This window comes from Zootoca vivipara, chromosome 12 (assembly GCF_965207765.1).
Source record: "Zootoca vivipara chromosome 12, rZooViv2.hap1.1, whole genome shotgun sequence".
Taxonomy (NCBI): Eukaryota; Metazoa; Chordata; class Lepidosauria; order Squamata; family Lacertidae; genus Zootoca; species Zootoca vivipara.
The window spans coordinates 11,487,387-11,504,637 of NC_142595.1; the positions used below are offsets into that span (position 1 = coordinate 11,487,387).

General features: G+C 44.3%; 1 protein-coding gene across 2 annotated transcripts; it reads right to left on the reverse strand.

Moving 5' to 3' along the window:
* Positions 1–718: 718 nt before the first annotated feature.
* On the reverse strand, positions 719–16,112 carry CD8A (CD8 subunit alpha). 2 transcript variants are annotated; one of them, XM_060282310.2, is made up of 6 exons: positions 15,869–16,112; positions 12,913–13,275; positions 9,336–9,419; positions 5,878–5,988; positions 3,852–3,888; positions 719–2,512 (listed from the first exon to the last, which is right to left on the reverse strand). In XM_060282310.2, exons 1-6 carry the CDS (start codon positions 15,912–15,914, stop codon positions 2,461–2,463), a joined length of 693 nt encoding a protein of 230 aa, XP_060138293.1. In that variant the 5' UTR covers positions 15,915–16,112; the 3' UTR covers positions 719–2,460. The 2 variants fall into 2 exon arrangements, with proteins under 2 accessions (XP_060138293.1, XP_088512040.1); XM_088655914.1 differs by lacking the exon at positions 5,878–5,988 and having other exon boundaries at positions 2,329–2,512; positions 15,869–16,057.
* Between the last annotated feature and the right edge of the window lie 1,139 nt (positions 16,113–17,251).

The window sequence follows — 17,251 nt, forward strand, 5'->3', positions numbered from 1 at the left end:
ATCTGGGGAACCGGGTTCGCGTCTCCGCTCCTCCACATGCAGCTGCTGGGTGACCTTGGGCTAGTCACACTTCTTTGAAGTCTCTCAGCCCCACCCACCTCACAGGGTGTTTGTTGTGGGGGAGGAAGGGAAAGGAGAATGTTAGCTGCTTTGAGACTCCTTCGGGTAGTGATAAAGCGGGATATCAAATCCAAACTCTTCTTCTTCTGCTGAAATCATGACAGTTCCTGACTGGAAAGCTTAAAGCCTGCCGCTGCTACACGGGAGACAGATTAAAGAAAAGGTATATATATATGTGTGTGTGTGTGTGTGGGGAGAGAGAGAGAGAGAGAGAGAGAGAGAGAAGACTAGCGCACACTGGCCAGCATCCGTTTTGACGAAATATTTGTTTTGGGCTTCTCAGAAGTATGTAAAGACAAGAAACGGGGGTCGGTGCTGGTCTGCAATGGTGCTCACCTGAGTTGCCGGAACTGCGCTCTGGCTGTGGGGGGGGGGAACCCCCACTGGATAGACCTAAGGAGAGCCTGCAGTTTCAGACCAATGACCCACCAAGTCCAGCCCCCTGCTCCCACAGCGACCAACTCTATGTCCAAGAGAAGCCCACAGGCTGAATAAACGCCACTTATTCATTCTTCCCTCTGCCCAAAGTTTTGCTTTTCAGTTCATGGTTGTGGTTCTGAAGAAGCAGTTACATTAAGTAGAGGCCGCTTTGATTCTATGACGAAAAGAAATTCTCGGGCTTTATTTTTAAATGTTGTAGAACAAAGGGATGCGGAAAACGTCGCACCCCTCGACCATAGCGATGCTCCCGCACGGTTTGCGTATAGATGGCAAGGCACAAAAGAGGAGGACAGGAAATGGTTTCGCTTGTACTGTACTGCGTAGACTCCAGCTGTCCCTATTTGCCAGATGCAGTTCCTGTTTTCTGGTGCCCAGTGGTGCTAACACACGTAAACTTAATAGGCCATATAGCAGGGGTGGCCAACTCCCAAGAGACTGCGATCTACTTGCAGAGTTAAAAACTGGCAGTGATCTACTCCTTTTGGGGGGAGTTCAGGTGAAAGTTGTTGAGCTTTTTTGGGGAAGGAAAGCCCTGTTTTTTGGGTTCAGGGTGAAGTTGAGCTTTTTAGGGAGGAAGAAGGCCCGTTTTTTGGGGGGGGGGTTCAGGGAAAAAATGTTGACATTTTTTGGCAACCCAAAGTTGTTGAGCTTCTTTGGGGGGAGCCATTGATCTGCCAGTGATCTACCACAGACATCCAGTGATCTACCAGTAGATCACGATCTACCGTGTTTCTCATATTATAAGACACGTCTTATATTTATTTTTTCCTCAAAAAAACACACTATGGCTTATTTTCAAGGGATGTCTTATTTTTTTTCCTCCTCCTCCTGCCGCGGCCGGCATTGCTGCTGCCCCTATCACTATGTCTTATTTTCGGGGTATGGCTTATATTCCTTGAATGCTTAAAAATCCTGCTATGGCTTATTTTATGGGCATGTCTTAAAATATGAGAAACAGGGTACCTGTTGGACATGCCTGCCATATAGTAACAAACGCAAAGTTATTTACTAGAACTACTTCTCAAAAATTACATACCACTTGAGAAGTATCTAATTTTTGAGAAGTAGTTCTAGTAAATAACTTTGTGTTTGGCCTATTATTTGGGGTTTTTTGTTTTGTTTTGTTTTGAATGTATTTATATTCGGTGTTAGCCACCCTGGGCCCGGTCTTGGCTGAGGAGGGTGGGGTATAAGTATTATTATTATTATTATTATTATTATTATTATTATTATTACATTTACGTGTGTTTTCAATTGGATTTGCGTAATATAGGCATTCTGGTGGTTTACAGCGGTGCTAACACACGCTGTCCGGACTTAGTCTTTGGGAGAGATGTTTGGGGAGAGGGGAGATTTCAACAGTTTCTTAGTATCAACAGTTTCAACAGTTTCTTAGTTCTTAGGCACGCGTCAGAGTTCTTTGGGTTTCAACCCTCCCCCCCAAGTCGCTAGGCATCAAAGATCTGAGAAGGGGACAGCTGCAACAAGTCTAGTATGAAAATGTATATAAATGCACCTGCGCAGATCCTAAGCAGCAGTCCGTTGCTCCATTTTTCTTCCCTTAAACGCTGCCTATTCAGACCGCAGATTTGGCTGAACATCTTTGCAGCTTTTCTATCCTGAGGACAGCCAAGGTTTGTGAGATGAAGATCAATTTAAGATCTCCACCTTAAACTTGCAGTTTCCTAGTGCAAGATAGGTCAAGGCAAAGTAAATTAACCCAGCATACATACAGCAGGTGGATAAGAGTTTCCTGCAAAGCTATAAGGCAAAGGCATTCCTCCTTGGCATGGGAGCACAGAGCCATTATGAGCATGCAAGAGTCTTTTTTGGCAAGGTTGGAAGGTATGATGAAGTGAGAGTGCAATAAGAAAATCCGGCTGAAATGTCCTCCTGCTGTTAGTTGATCAAGCGTGACATAGTGGCTGTCCCATTGGTTCCGTTCAGAGGCCTAGAAAGAAGAGGGAGCAAAGACTTAAGTAAGGATACGGCAGAGTCTTTACATGATTCAGCAAACGAGTTTGGTGAAAGGGCATCATTCCTTTCCATATATTGGCCTATCAAGCCTCGTACTGTATCCGGGAGGCACGAGTCTTTATCTTGCCAATGCCAAAAGTTAGCATCCAGTAACTGAAAATTTAGGAGCTGCAATTCCTGTCAAGGTATGCAATGATTTATTTACTTATTTGTAGTATATGCAATTTTTGTGCACAATACTTTGCTGAAGAGCTGCATCGCAGAATTCAGGCAAGTGTTAATTTCAAAGTGGAGCGGTGCTTCACTTTGCAAACATGAATTTGGTAAATCGTTTTCGCCTTCCAGCAGGAACGCCTTGTGCTCTGGCCCCCGAGCGCACCCCCTCCCCTCAGCGTGGGCGGGATTGCGTCCTGCTGGGGGAATGAATGTCCCGGCCACCCCACCACCAGAGCCACCAATCCGGTGGCTCTTGGGGGGCATCGCCGGGACGATTTAAACTCTGGCAGGAGGCTAGCTCGGCCCCTTTTGCCTCGCGTCGCGATTCTCCCACCCTCCCTCCCTCCCTTCCTTTAGGCTGACCCATTGGCCTTGCTTTGGACTCTATTCGGTCACCTATTTTGAATGGGGGCCAGGTAGGAATTTTCCCATTTGGCAGATTGGCTCGGCCACTTGGTTTTCACCTACCTCTCAGCAATCATCACAACTTTGTAATGTGGTGGTTAGGCATTGGCATAGCAGTGTGTGGGGGAGGGGAGGTGTGGCCATCACTTGCCCCTCCATGCTTTAGTGCATTCTGCTAAAGGAATCCAGGGGTCTGGATCCTGTCCGAAGCCCGCAGAGAGGCTAGGGCCATACTATGACCCGGGGAACCCCGAGGTGCTCGAATTGGTTCCATAGCTGCCAAGTTTTCCCTTTTCTCGCGAGGAAGCCTATTCAGCATAAGGGAAAATCCCTTTAAAAAAGGGATAACTTGGCAGCTATGGTTGGTTCACGGCGGCCGGGCTACCTCTTCAGGAGTTTACCCTTGCTAGACTTCCAGCAAAGCGGGCAGGAAGTCAGTTATAGTCTCGCTTGCCAGTGCCTAAGCCAATACCGCTCAATAAAGTTGTGCCCTAAATTCGCCCACCAACATTAACTTTAATCTCTGTGTCCTTGTGTCTTTATTTCTCGGGAGTGGGCTTGGGGGGGTTCTCAAAGCGCAAGTTCCCCTTTAAGTGTGAAGTGAACTGAATTTATCACCTATCCATCGCAAGTGTGCCTAGGATTGCATTGTGAATTTAATGTGACGGGATGTCTGATTGGAGAGGACTCACCTTTTACATCTGCAATGCCGTCGCCTCCTCCTAGGATCTTCAATTCATTTGGGAGGGGGAGAGAAACGTGCAAGTTATTTTATTAGTATATTTTAAATGATGCAGTGCTTGGTGACCTCCTCATTTTGTATTTTCGAGCCGTATGTATATATAAAATCACTTTTTTCAGCTGTGGATGAGAGAGGCAGAAGGAAGAGGGCTTTCTGCTGCTGAATTTCCTCATGCAAGAGATTCTAGGTGCCTCGGCTCATATCATTATGACAGGAATTTCTATCAGTCTGGGGAGGCAGTGGCTTTCAACCAGTGTGCCATGACACCCTGGGGTGACTTGAATAATGGTCAGGGGTGCCGCGGGCAATACTGGCCTCTATCTTTCTTCCCTTCCCCCCCTCTCTGATTCCCTCTTGCATCTCTGCCTCCCAAAGGCTTGCACAGCTATTTGCTGCAGCAGCCCTACAAGCTCCGCAGGCTAAGGGTGCCTCTGGGGCTGGTCAGGGGGTGCTGGTTGCCAGGAGCTGAGGTGGCCTCAGAGTATGCAAGCAAGCGGGCAAGGTAGCTCAGCCAGCCAGTCCTTGCAGTTGGGAATGGACAATCACGGAAATGTATAATCAGCGCAAAAACAAAACTATGCCGTGCTAAATCCCTGAAACGAGATGTTGGTGAGGTGAATCAAACTAAAACTCAACCAATGATTACTCAAAGAAACATAATAGGTTTAAATGTTCCAAAAGATACTTTGATATAGAGAAGACATAAATATCTCAAAATAACCTCTAAATAAAGTAAACCTTGACGAGGTGCCGGCTAAGTGACTCGTTTCACTGGAAAATATCTGCTTCCTCAGAAGGGGGGGTTGAGGTTTCCATATAATCAAAACTAAACAGGAGCTGTAAGCTCTGAAAAGAATTGAAAATGACATAGCAGTCGGAGACAAACTTCCCCCAAGATAAGACTATAGTTGTTTAAACTAAAGGTTAGCTAACCTATGGGACAATTCAACTAATAAATATCATCGCTCTTAGAAAAGATTAAGTAAAGGGCTGTAAAAGCTCTCCTAGTTTTGATGGTGTGTCTCCAGGCCCCTGTGGGGCAGTGTGGGGAGGCGCCTCTCTTTGGGGCAGGGCGGGCAGCTCAGAGACCAGGGGCAGCAGAAGCAGCTGCCCAGAGGACTCCCAAGGAGAGGGGAGAGGAGAGGAGGCTGAGGGAACCCTCCACAGGATGTTCAAAAAAGGGCGAGAGGCTGCCAGTTTTGCAGGCAGGGGTGAGCTAACTGGGCTCCTGAGCCCCACAGGGATGCCGCAGAAAGAATGTAGTTGGTCAAGGGAGGCGTTGAACTCAAAAAGGTTGAAAATCTCTGGTCTAAGAGATTCGCTGCAGGCTTGAAAACTTTGCCCAACTTTGCCCACTTTATATACTGTATGCAGTTAATTAGATAGATAGATAGATAGATAGATAGATAGATAGATAGATAGATAGATAGATAGATGGTGTCCACTTCATGTGTTCCATCCATCCTTTTTAAAGGCAAATTTTGGTGTCGTGAAAAACGGGTCTCGAAGTAGGCTTTTGTATCAATGCATCACAAAATTTGTTCTATCTCTGCTACTGCTTGACTCCTGTACCCAACTCTTGATCAGTGTTTTAAAAATGCTTATAATAAGTCTGTAACCCATTTGTGGACACATCTGCTAATTCACCAGAATTCTGAAAAAGGTGTGTGTGTGTGTGTGTGTGTGTGTGTGTGTGTGTGTAGAAATAGAGAGAGATTTGTTTTCTAGGCTGCCTCCCTTTGCAGAGCCCTACAAATCCAGTAATGTATGAGAGAGCTATAGTTATTAAGAGAGAAAGCAGGCATGTTCTGTTAAAAAAAAGGTACCCCGGTTATTATGAAACAAAATGCCCAGGAGATTATAAAGGGCTGCCATGGTAAACAAGGCCTTTTAAATTAGTTAGTTCCCAGCTAGTTTTAAGTGACCCTACTACCCCAGTGCTGCCATCCAACAGAGTTTAAAGGAAATTATCTTACCACAGCACACCGACAGGGTGATCACCAACATGACCAGCAGAAGGAAGCAACCACCTGCTAAGGGGGCCCAAATGTACAGCTCACAGGGGAACATCACATCATCATCTGGATCTGCCCAGCAGAAACAAGAGCACACCAGAAATGAATCCTAAAGCAACAGCTAGTAACAAACCTGTGATTTATAGCTGTCCAGTTTTTGACCGGGGCTTCTCATTCCCTGGTGCTATTCTGTGATCCATTTGCCAGCACGGTGCTCAACCTTCACTTACCCCTTCTGCATGGAGGAGGACCACTGTCCTTCTCGAATGCCACAGTAAGGGACATTCTAGCACTCCAGCTTTAAGTATATTTTTACATCTGCAGGTATACTTCCAATCAATCTCCAGCTCCTTGAAATATTCCATCAACACTGTCTCCGAAAAAAATTACACGTCACTTGGGAAGACAGGCGGACTAATGCCAGTGTACTGGAAGAAGCAAAGATCACCAGTGTCAAAGCAATGATTCTTCAACGTCGTTGGACTAGTCATGTTGTTCGGATGCCTGATTATCGTCTTCCAAAGCAACTACTCTATTCCAAACTTAAAAATGGAAAGCGTAATGCTGGTGGTCAACAAAAGAGGTTTAAAGACTCTCTCAAGGCAAATCTTAAAAAATGTAGTATAAACACTGACAACTGGGAAACGTTGGCCTGCGAGCGCTCCATTTCGAGAACAGCCTTTGCCAAAGGTGTCATGGGCTTTGAAGACGCTCGAACTCAGGATGAAAGGGAGAAAGGTGCTAAGAGGAAGGCACACTTGGCAAACCCTCACCATGATCAACTCCTGCCTGGAAACCTATGTCCTTACTGTGGAAGGACGTGTGGATCCAGAATTGGCCTCCACAGTCACTTACGGGCTCACTGTCAAAACTGTGCTTATGGAAGACAATCTTAGTCAGCTACGAGTGATCGCCAAAGAAGATACAGTACTTCTAATCAATATTTGCAATTGAGTTCACAAGAAAGCGAGCATTTAAGGGGACATTTTTACTGGACTTGGAGGTGTGTAGACATGGAAAGATATAATGACCTGAGTTTGGCACGCATGACTGTTTATCAATGCTGTGCACACTTTTTCCTACAAAGAATTTATACTTGCACAAGAAAATCACTTCAATAACATGCCTTGCTGGGTCAAGCCAAGGTCCATCAACTCTCCCATTTCCAACCCCTGAGTGGCTAGCCTCAAGTCTCTGATAGTGGCCAGTCTCATGCCTCATGCTCACTCACTTGGACAACTGGAACCAGTAGCAGTGAGGAGCAGAGCAGCAGGGTTGCAATAGTTGGCCATCATCCACCCATCCATGATTTATTTACATGCTGCTTTCCCACCAAATAAAGAACCGTACTCAAAGCAGTGTGCAACAAAGAAAACAGGAAGGCATCTAAAAATCCAACAGTGCAAATGCAATTTCATAACAATGTAATACAGCAACACGGCAGAAAATAAAGTAACGTACCAAAAAACTAAAAACAAACAAAACAAAGCCAACCCACGGCTGAACTGTGAGCCTTGAATGCTGTGCCCATTGAGCTGACCCCTCATGATGGTCCTTAATTTGTTGCCAAATTAGAGACATCACTGTGCTGAGATCATTTCTAGCCAATACTTCAATATTTCCTTTCACTTCATTGGCGGGATGCGGGGAGGGCTGACTTGCCCCAACGCATTTACTGTACTGAAATTCTCATATTAAAAGCAGCGAGGCAGAAGATTCAAAGCACAGCTGAACAATTTGTGTGTTTATTGCAGGGGCTGGCTATTTACTTTGCGTTGGATTCGGACTCAATTAGGTCCCACTGAAATATATGAAACCTGAGTTGTTGTTTTGTTGGGCATTGCTGTAAAGCTGGGTCATTTCTTCTCAGAAAACAGTTATCTATGTTAATTATCTACACGAGGCGAGTTCTTGGAAGTTGCCCACCACCTGCAAGGTCAAAGAAATGATGTCATTTGACCTACACAGTTTCCATGGGAATGGGAAGAAGTGAAGCTGAATTTAAGAGGAGAGTGTAGACCAGGCACCCCCAAACTTCGGCCCTCCAGATGTTTTGGACTACAATTCCCATCATCCCTGACCACTGGTCCTCTTAGCTAGGGATCATGGGAGTTGTAGGCCAAAACATCTGGAGGGTCGCAGTTTGGGGGTGCCTGGTGTAGACTGTGACTCTATCACTCTCTCAGTCACACTTTCCATCTGGACTAAGACTGTTTCATGACTGAGAGTGAAAGATTCTCGATCAAGTTGATGAATTATGCCGAAATGGCTAAAATGACTGGAAGAATCAGAAATCAGGAAGACCAAAATTTTAATAAGGAATGGGGAAAATCTTAAAAAAACCATTGTAAACAGTTAAAATCGTTAGTAGAATTGGAGTATCACTTGTAGTTTAAGGGTGAATTTTGGACACAATGGAGATGTAAACGATTTGGATTATTATAAAAGATGCAGAAAATGATTAACTATAGGACCCACAAAGGGGAGGAGGGAAGTCCAGGAGATTCCTTGGAATCTTGTTTTTATGTTGTATGTTCTATATGTGACTGTAAAAATTTAATGTGAAAAACCAATTTTATCAGTACCTAAAATCTAAGTGGTCTAACCCACAGCGGGTGGCACTGTGGGTTAAACCCACTGAGCCTAGGGCTTGCCGATCAGAAGGTCGGCGGTTCAAATCCCCGCGACAGGGTGAGCTCCCATTGCTTGGTCCCTTTCCCTGCCAACCTAGCAGTTCGAAAGCACATCAAAGTGCAAGTAGATAAATACCGGAATCTAAAATTCACCATTAAAGTACAAGTGTTGTTCCAATCCTACTAATGATTTTAGCTGTTTATAATGTTTTTTTAAAAGATAAACCATAATTTCCTCCCATTCCTTATTAAAATTTTGGTCTTCCTATTTTCCAATTCTTCTGATCATTTTTGCCATTTCGGCATAATCCATCAACTTAATCTGCCACTCTTCTATGGTAGGGACTTTGTCTTCATTCTCTGGGCCATTAACATCTGAGCATACATAAATATTCTTTTCTGATCCGTTGGAATTTCGGCATCTCCACCCACCTTTCTTCCACAGGGGACCTCAAAGATCACTAGATGGTCCCCCCGCATCCGGGGAATCTAAGCAGACCTGCTTAGTTAGCTTCAGCAATCTTCCTGCTTCCTTCGCTTTTGGGACCATGCCCCAAACTATATGTGGCACTGGTTATAAAAGTGGCTTTATATCTTTTTACATACCAGAGTAGCCAAAGTGGTGGTGCTGGACTTCCCTCCCATCAGCCCCTGCCAGTATGGCCAGTTCTGATTGATGACGGAAGTTGATGGTCCAGCCACATCTCAGGGCCTCACTCTCACACACTTCTTATTGTTTTTGGGCCAGTTATGACCCAAATGAGTAGCAAGGAGAAGGAAACATACCTGAGGCTGTAGAATGTGGGAATTTCATGGTTGTTGTAAGTCTTTCACTGGGAGTTGAAACCTTGGGTGCGATGGTGGTAGCCTCTGTAAAGAAAACAAAGATGAAGACTTTTCCTACATGTTTACACTGGCTCAGGGCTTGGTTGGGAAGTGGGCTCCACAATCCCTGCCTAATAATAATAATAATAATAATAATAATAATAATAATTTATTATTTATACCCCGCCCATCTGGCCAGGTTCCCCCAGCCACTCTGGGCGGCTTCCAACAAAACAGAAATTCTAAAATACAGAAATCCATCAAACATTAAAATACAGTAATAATAATGGGGTTGCCACCATTGTTCTGGCAAAATACTGGGTGGTTGGGGGGGGGCAATTATTATTATTTTTAATAATCTGGTGCCAAAGTGACTTCAAAGAAATCCATTACGGTCTAACAGGATTGAAATCTGTCACGCGCAAACACACACACACATACACACACACAAGAATTTGTAAACCTGTGTGTGCATGGCTTCGCAAAGCTTAAATACATGACTTTTCATATTCCATTTCAAACACGTATTTGGATGGGGGGACGGGACACCTGAAATACAGGATGAAACTGCGTCAATAAAGGACGTAGCATTTTACATTCAAATATGGGACAACCCTAAATTATAGAGGACAGGTGGCAATCTGCCTAAGGACTATAGATGGACGAATCTGTCAATTTCAGTTTCTCATTTTTCCACTCTTAAGTTCTTTCCTCCTCGTTTCCAAATCTGCTGGTGTATGTGTATTTTTAAAAGATGCTCATGAAAATTCACCAGCATTTTAGTACAAACTTCTCCCAATATACACATTTGTGCAAATCAGTTCCCCCTAATCTAACACATGTACAGTGGTACCTCAGTTTAAGAACAGCCCTGTTTATGAATGATTCGGTTTACGAACTCTGCAAAACAGGAAGTAGTGTCCCGGTTTGTGAACTTTACCTCAGTCTAAGAATCAAAGCCGAACAGTGGAAGGGCACCAGCAGCGGGAGGCCTCATTAGGGAAAGCGTGCCTCAGTTTAAGAACGGTTTTGGTTTAAGAACAGACTTCCTGAATGGATTAAGTTTGTAAACCGAGGTACTACTGTATGTTATTTTCACCAATACAGTGGTACCTCGGGTTACAAACACCTTGGGTTACAGACACTTCAGGTTACAAACGCCGCTAACCCAGACGTAGTACCTTGGGTTGAGAACTTTGCCCCAGGATGAGAAATCGTACGGCAGAGGCACAGCAGCAGCTGGAGGCCCCATTAGCGAAAGCGCGCCTCAGGTTAAGAGCGGTTTTAGGTTAAGAACGGACCTCCAGAACGAATTAAGTTTGTAACCTGAGGTACCACTGTATATGCATTTTTTATGCACATTTCACCCTAGCACAGGCATCCCCAAATTTCGGCCCTCCAGATGTTTTGGACTACAATTCCCATCTTCCCCGACCATTGGTCCTGTTAGCTAGGGATCATGGGAGTTGTAGGCCAAAACATCTGGAGGGCCGCAGTTTGGGGATGCTTGCCCTAGCACATGCATTGTCATTGTCCAGACAATTGCATTGCAAAATTCAGAGAAGTGTGAATGTCAAACGATGGCTGTCCATGGAGGCACAAGTTACCGTAATTCTATGCCCATGGCCGCTGTCTACCTGCTCCATCTGGCTCACCAGTTGAAGCCCTACCTGCCCGCAGACTGTCTTGCCAGAGTGTTACATCCTCTGGTTATCTCTTGCTTGGACTACTGCAATGAGCTCTATGTGGGGCTGCCTTTGAAGGTGACTCAGAAACTACAACTAATCCAGAATGCAGCTGCTAGAATGGTAACTGGGAGCAGCCTCCGGGATCACATAACATCGGCCCTAAAAGATCTACATTGGCACCCAGTAAGTTTCTGAGCACAAATCAAAGTGTTGGTGCTGACCTTTGAAGCCCTAAACGGCCTCAGCCCAGTATACCTGAAAGAGCATCTCCATCCCCATCGTTCAGCCCGGACACTGAGGTCCAGCTCCAGGGGCCTTCTGGCGGTTCCCTCACTGTGAGAAGTGAAGTGACAGGGAATCAGGCAGAAGGCCTTCTCAGTAGATGCTCCTGCCCTGTGGAATGCCCTCCCATTAGATGTCAAACCAATAAATAACTACATAACTTTCAGAAGAAGAAGAAGAAGAAGAAGAAGAAGAAGAAGAAGAAGAAGAAGAAGAAGAAGAAGAAGAAGAAGAAGAAGAAGAGGAGGAGGAGGGGGAGGAGGAGGAGGAGGAGGAGGAGGAGGAGGAGTTTGGATTTGATATCCCACTACCCTAAGGAGTCTCAAAGCGGCTAACATTCTCCTTTCCCTTCCTCCCCCACAACACTCTGTGAGGTGAGTGGGGCTGAGAGACTTCAGAAAAGTGTGACTAGCCCAAGGTCACCCAGCAGCTGCATGTGGAGGAGCAGGGAAGTGAACCGGGTTCATCAGATTACGAGTCTACTGCTCTTAACCACTACACCACACTGGCTCTCAGACATTCGAAGGCATAATAATAATAATAATAATAATAATAATAATAATAATAATAATAAATTTTATTATTTATACCCCGCCCATCTGGCTGGGTTTCCCCAGCCACTCTGGGCGGCTTCCAACAGAAATATTAAAATACACTAATTTCTTAAAGATTAAAAGCTTTAAAAGTAAAAGCTTTTTTTAAAAGCTTTTTTTATGTTTGACATTTTGCTGTGCTTTTATTGTGCTGGAAGCCGCTCAGAGTGGTTGGGGTGAGCGGAATATAAGTGGTAAATTATTTATTTATTTATTTATTTATTTATTTATTATTAGGCCAGACTAGAACTTCTCTTGAATCAGACACCTTACCAAGTTCAGAAATAAGACAGAAATGGCTCGATTCTGTAGTATCAGGTGGAAAGGAAAGCAACCCTGGGAGCAGGGCTGAAAGAAATGGGAAAACTCTTCAAGATTATCCAGATGAAGAGCAATAAATAGCCAAGGGCAAGAAGCTTAGAGAGGCAAGGCTTTCTAAAACAGGAGACACCAAGGGTGCTTCCAGACAACCTGGATTCTGATTTGTATGTAGGGAGATTAGATGACATTGGCTATTTAATGGGCCTTCAGTCTGATTTGTTTGCAGGAAGGCTAGATCAGGCACCCCCAAACTTTGGCCCTCCAGATGTTTGGACTACAATTCCCATCTTCCCTGACCACTGGTCCTGTTAGCTAGGGATCATGGGAGTTGTAGGCCAAAACATCTGGAGGGCCGCAGTTTGGGGATGCCCGGGCTAGATGATCAAAGCAAGTACTTTCCTGACACTTTCCTTATCACATAAAGCACGATCTTTTGGGGAAGTGGGTTTGTTGCACAAGACCTCCCAGCCGACTGTAACGGCACACCTTGAAATTACCAGGATGTGATTGAATCCCACTACCCCCTCCCCAAAACAGCAACATTCTGGAAAACGCCTCTCAAAAGGGGGCAGGGAAAACAGCTGGTGTGGTGGGGAATGTGAGCCAAACACACACCACTGACCGTGGGCGTTAAACCCTTGGAATGAAACTTACTTGGCAGGTAGACTTTGAGGCCTGAACTGAGGTGGACCGCTTGGTTGCGGAAGAAAAGGCAATAATAGATGCCCTCATACTCCTCCCCGAAGCTGGCAATTTTTAGCAGGTAAGTGTTACTGGTATAACTTGCTGATCCTGTGTAGCCTCTGACAGTTTCTGGTGTGCTTTTAGACCTTGGAGAAGTACGTAGGATGAAATGAGTGCTGAGGTCCAAGTTTTGACGGACCCAGTACACCCCTAAATCCATTAATTCTCTGCTGTGGGGCTCACATCTCAGTTCCACTGGAGTTCTGGAGGCTTGGGGAACATTACCGGTCAACTTGATTTGCCCAATACTGTTGGCTTGGGACCAGCAGCAGCCTGGAGAGCAAAAAAACCCTGCATTGTTATTTACTGTTTACGGAATGACAGCAAAGACTGTGAAGCATATACTTATGAATACTTAGAGCCATTAAGGTGTCTGCTGGCCGACACTGAGCCCTCTAAGCTAGCCAGAGCTTCAGATAGGCCACCAATGCAATGATTTTAATTTATTTTCTTCTTATGTATTGCTTATTATTTGGTACTCTTTTTTATTTGTTGCAATTATCTTAAACTCACTACATTCCTGCACAGATGTCAGGGCACTTATATCCGCTGGTTTCAATAGGCTTTAGCATGAGAACACCCATGCGGGATGTGGCCGTTGTTTTACACCAGGCATCCCCAAACTTCGGCCCTCCAGATGTTTTGGACTACAATTCCCATCTTCCCTGACCACGAGTCCCATTAGCTAGGGATCATGGGAGTTGTAGGCCAAAACATCTGGAGGGCCGCAGTTTGGGGATGCCTGTTTTACACCCTCACAACAAGAATTGAGCATTATTTCTCAGAGGACTATTTATTCATCATTCAGGAAACGCACAGCCCACCCTTCCATTTTATGAGAAATGCTCAGGGCGCCTTGCGCAATTTTTTAAAATATCATAAAAGAAATGAAGTTTCAGTTTAAAAAACGTCAATCAGTTTCATTAAAGCGGAGCTTCAGTTCTTCCCCAATCTGGCTTTTCTGGAAACCCTGTTGGGAGCCAGATATATTATATTCCTCCATGAAGCTTCATGCCAGTGTTGAAATATATAAATCCACAGATGTCTCTTGGCACCTATGTTCATCTAAATATTATCCACCTCTCCCAGATTTATTGTACGTACTTGGTGCTGGTGATTTCATCTGAGCTCCCAGAGTTGAATCTAATGCTAGTCCTACTGAAAGTAGACCCACTGAAATGAATGAACAAAACACACCTACGTTTCCTTAATTTTAATGGGTGTGCTTTAAGTAGAACTTATTTGGCTACAACTCTCAGAGTGGAGATGGACGGTGGTTTTTTCCATAGTTGAAGGTAGCTTGAAGGAGTAGTCGCTGCTCATTTATATATACCCTCATGCACCTTCACTCTTACTACAGGTTTTGCAGGGATTTGTGTTTCAAAAACATCCTAAATCTGTAGAATGGAGGGGAATAATGGGTAATCTTTTTGTCGTGGTGTAAAGCCCTGTGTACACTGATTATGCTATAGACAAATGAGGCAATGAATGAATGGTCGGTCTGCTATTTCACTGGAAGCGATACCTCTCCTCTCAAATCACTTTCTGCTCTTGAAAAACAATAACACTGTCTTCTTAATATATTGTGCATATGGCAAAGGGGCTGATGGGTGTCATTAAGCCAGGGATTTGCTTCTGTTGGTTTTCTTTTATTAACTGTATTTGCTCCTTAATGCATCCAGTCTATTTGGTTCTCTTTTTTTGGTTAATCAGTTCCCTTTTTGCAAATTCCTGTGCTTGGCCTTCTATTTTATTTCGGGTTGCACACTAGATTCTCATTGGTAAAATAAAATATTGCCATTTTGGGAAATGTTTGGGCAAGCCATGTCGTCCTTTCCGAACAATGTAGTTGTGTGGATCCTTTTGCTTAAAAATAATGGGATGCCCTTTCCTTGATAAATTTAACAGAATTCCTTACATTTCCAAGTAGCTTTGATTGTGTTAATTCATGTACTGTACTGTATATAAAATGGTAACTCCTTGTCACCCGTGGTCATGATTGATTTGAATGGTTGAGCACCATACAAAGGATAACCTTCAGGCCTAAAATACATATATTTGATCTCACAAACATGTGCTAAATCCTCTACATATTCTGACAAATGGCAGCGGGATTACAGGAGCTGGAAGACAGCCTTTCTAATTAAGCTCACATTATAAATGGAATGCGAAGGATGTGCACCTAATACATTTTTGAGAGATGAAGCCAACTTTATAAACCATTGGAATACAACATTTCAAAATGTGTTATGTGTTATGCATTATTCTCATTTATATGGCCCTGTTGGCAAGCTATGGCAATCCTTTTTTTGATTATTACCTTTTCTTATTATTCATACATTACGATGCGTAATCGATTTATTTTCTGCTTTGTCTCTCACGTTTAGTTAAGAAATTAAGAATGTATCATTTGATATCTGATTTTGTTTGTTTTATACTGCAGTTTTTTGCAATGTTCTAAATAAGAAAAATGTTTACTATACTGAGTCTCTATGTTTTCACATAGGTGTTTTGATACTTCTATCAAATAAAATTTGTGGGTTTTTAAATTAAGTTTCCCCCCCCTAATTTCAAAAATTAAAAGAACTATGCAACAAACTCCACGTGACTATAGATTTGTTTTTCTTAACAGCAGGTTCCTCCTTCACCATCCCCTAACATACTGTATACATATAGCAGCCTGCTTTGGAAAGTTACAGTAATTTGGGGCAATTTTTGTGATACAGCGTGGAAACCGTGTAGTCACAGAAAACAAATCCAAAAGTTCTTGCTGGACAAACTGCAGCCCCGAATCACATCCAAAGTATATCCCTCCCACCAATTGTGGCTTAAGTAAAAAGACCCACAGCAGTGGTACCATACTCACATAGTATCAGGCTGACGGGCCACAGGAGAGGAAAAATTCTGGCCATTTTCTCTTTTTGAAAGTTGTCTTCAATGAAGGCAGAAGTGATCAGAGGCGGGTCCGATGGCTGCAAGACCTGCTGAGTGGAAAGGATGTGATGTCAGCCTCCCCCTGAAGAGAAGATTCTCAACTTCTTCTTTCAAGCTAACAAAAAAGACCTACGAAGAATGCCCAGTATGGATGATTTCCCCCCCCATCATCTGTCTTCCACAGTGTAATGAGCAAGCTTTATATATATGCCAGAATCATGTCACTTATAATCTAGGTTGGATGGGCAGGATGTGGTGGCAGAGTAACACTCTTTTGGCAGATAAAAAGGAACACACAGTACAAGCTGGCAGAGTAGAGCAGATCCTAAGAACAGGATGGGAACAGAGAGCTAACCAAAGGAAGAACTGTAAGGTGATCAGGACGTCACCTTCTAAGTTTCCAGGAGTGGCGCAGTGGAGCAGGGGGACAGAAGAGCTCAGCCTTTTCCTTCCAGTTTCCCGCACCTCTCTGACACCTTCGTGAGAAACACATGTGCTGTTGCCTACAGGGAATACTCTAGGCCTGGCTGGTGGCCGGTCCAACAACGGTAGGGGAAGTTTGCAGTTCAAAACATCCTTTGACCATGCATGTTAAAGATGAGGACTGGTACAGCAGACCTCTTGGTGTGAGGCTGCAGCCTTGCAAAGGGAGCAATCTGAGATGGTGTGCGGCTGGGACTGAGACCAACTTCAGACGCTATGTACACATTAGTGGCTGGAATTCAGCAAGGTCGTGTGTGTGTCGTCCCTCCCCTCCACCTGTCCTGTCCTGTGTTTCAAGTCACATGTGCATGTTGCTGTACAAACCAGATGGGCACGACCCATATCCTCCATCATTTCACCGATGAAAATAGGGACATCCTATTCCATAATGTGGGACCCAGGTGGCACTGTGGTTAAACCACTGAGCCTAGGGCTTGCTGATAAGAAGGTTGGCGGTTCGAATCCCTGTGACGGGATGAGCTCCCGTTGCTTGGTCCCAGCTCCTGCCAACCTAGCAGTTCGAAAGCACATCAAAATGCAAGTAGATAAATAGGAACCGCTACAGCGGGAAGGTAAACGGCGTTTCCATGTGCTGCTCTGGTTTGCCAGAAGCGGCTTTGTCATGCTGGCCACATGACCTGGAAGCTGTACGCTGGCTCCCTCGGCCAATAATGCGAGATGAGCGCGCAACCCCAGAGTCGGTCACGACTGGACCTAATGGTCAGAGGTCCCTTTACCTTTACCTTTATTCCATAATAATAATAAATACTGTAATTTTATTATTTATACCTCGCCTGTATACCTGTATACCTGTAATTTTATTATTTATACC

Bases quoted from the DNA above. Each gene is read 5' to 3' on its own strand.
- CD8A (XM_060282310.2), bottom strand. From the start codon at position 15,914: ATGGCCAGAATTTTTCCTCTCCTGTGGCCCGTCAGCCTGATACTAT. The intron at 9,420-12,912 runs GTAAGTTTCATT...TTTTCTTTACAG, and splicing joins CCTCAAAGTCTACCTGCCAA to AGGCTACCACCATCGCACCC. The intron at 3,889-5,877 runs GTAAGATAATTT...AATGAATTGAAG, and splicing joins CACCCTGTCGGTGTGCTGTG to ATCCTAGGAGGAGGCGACGG.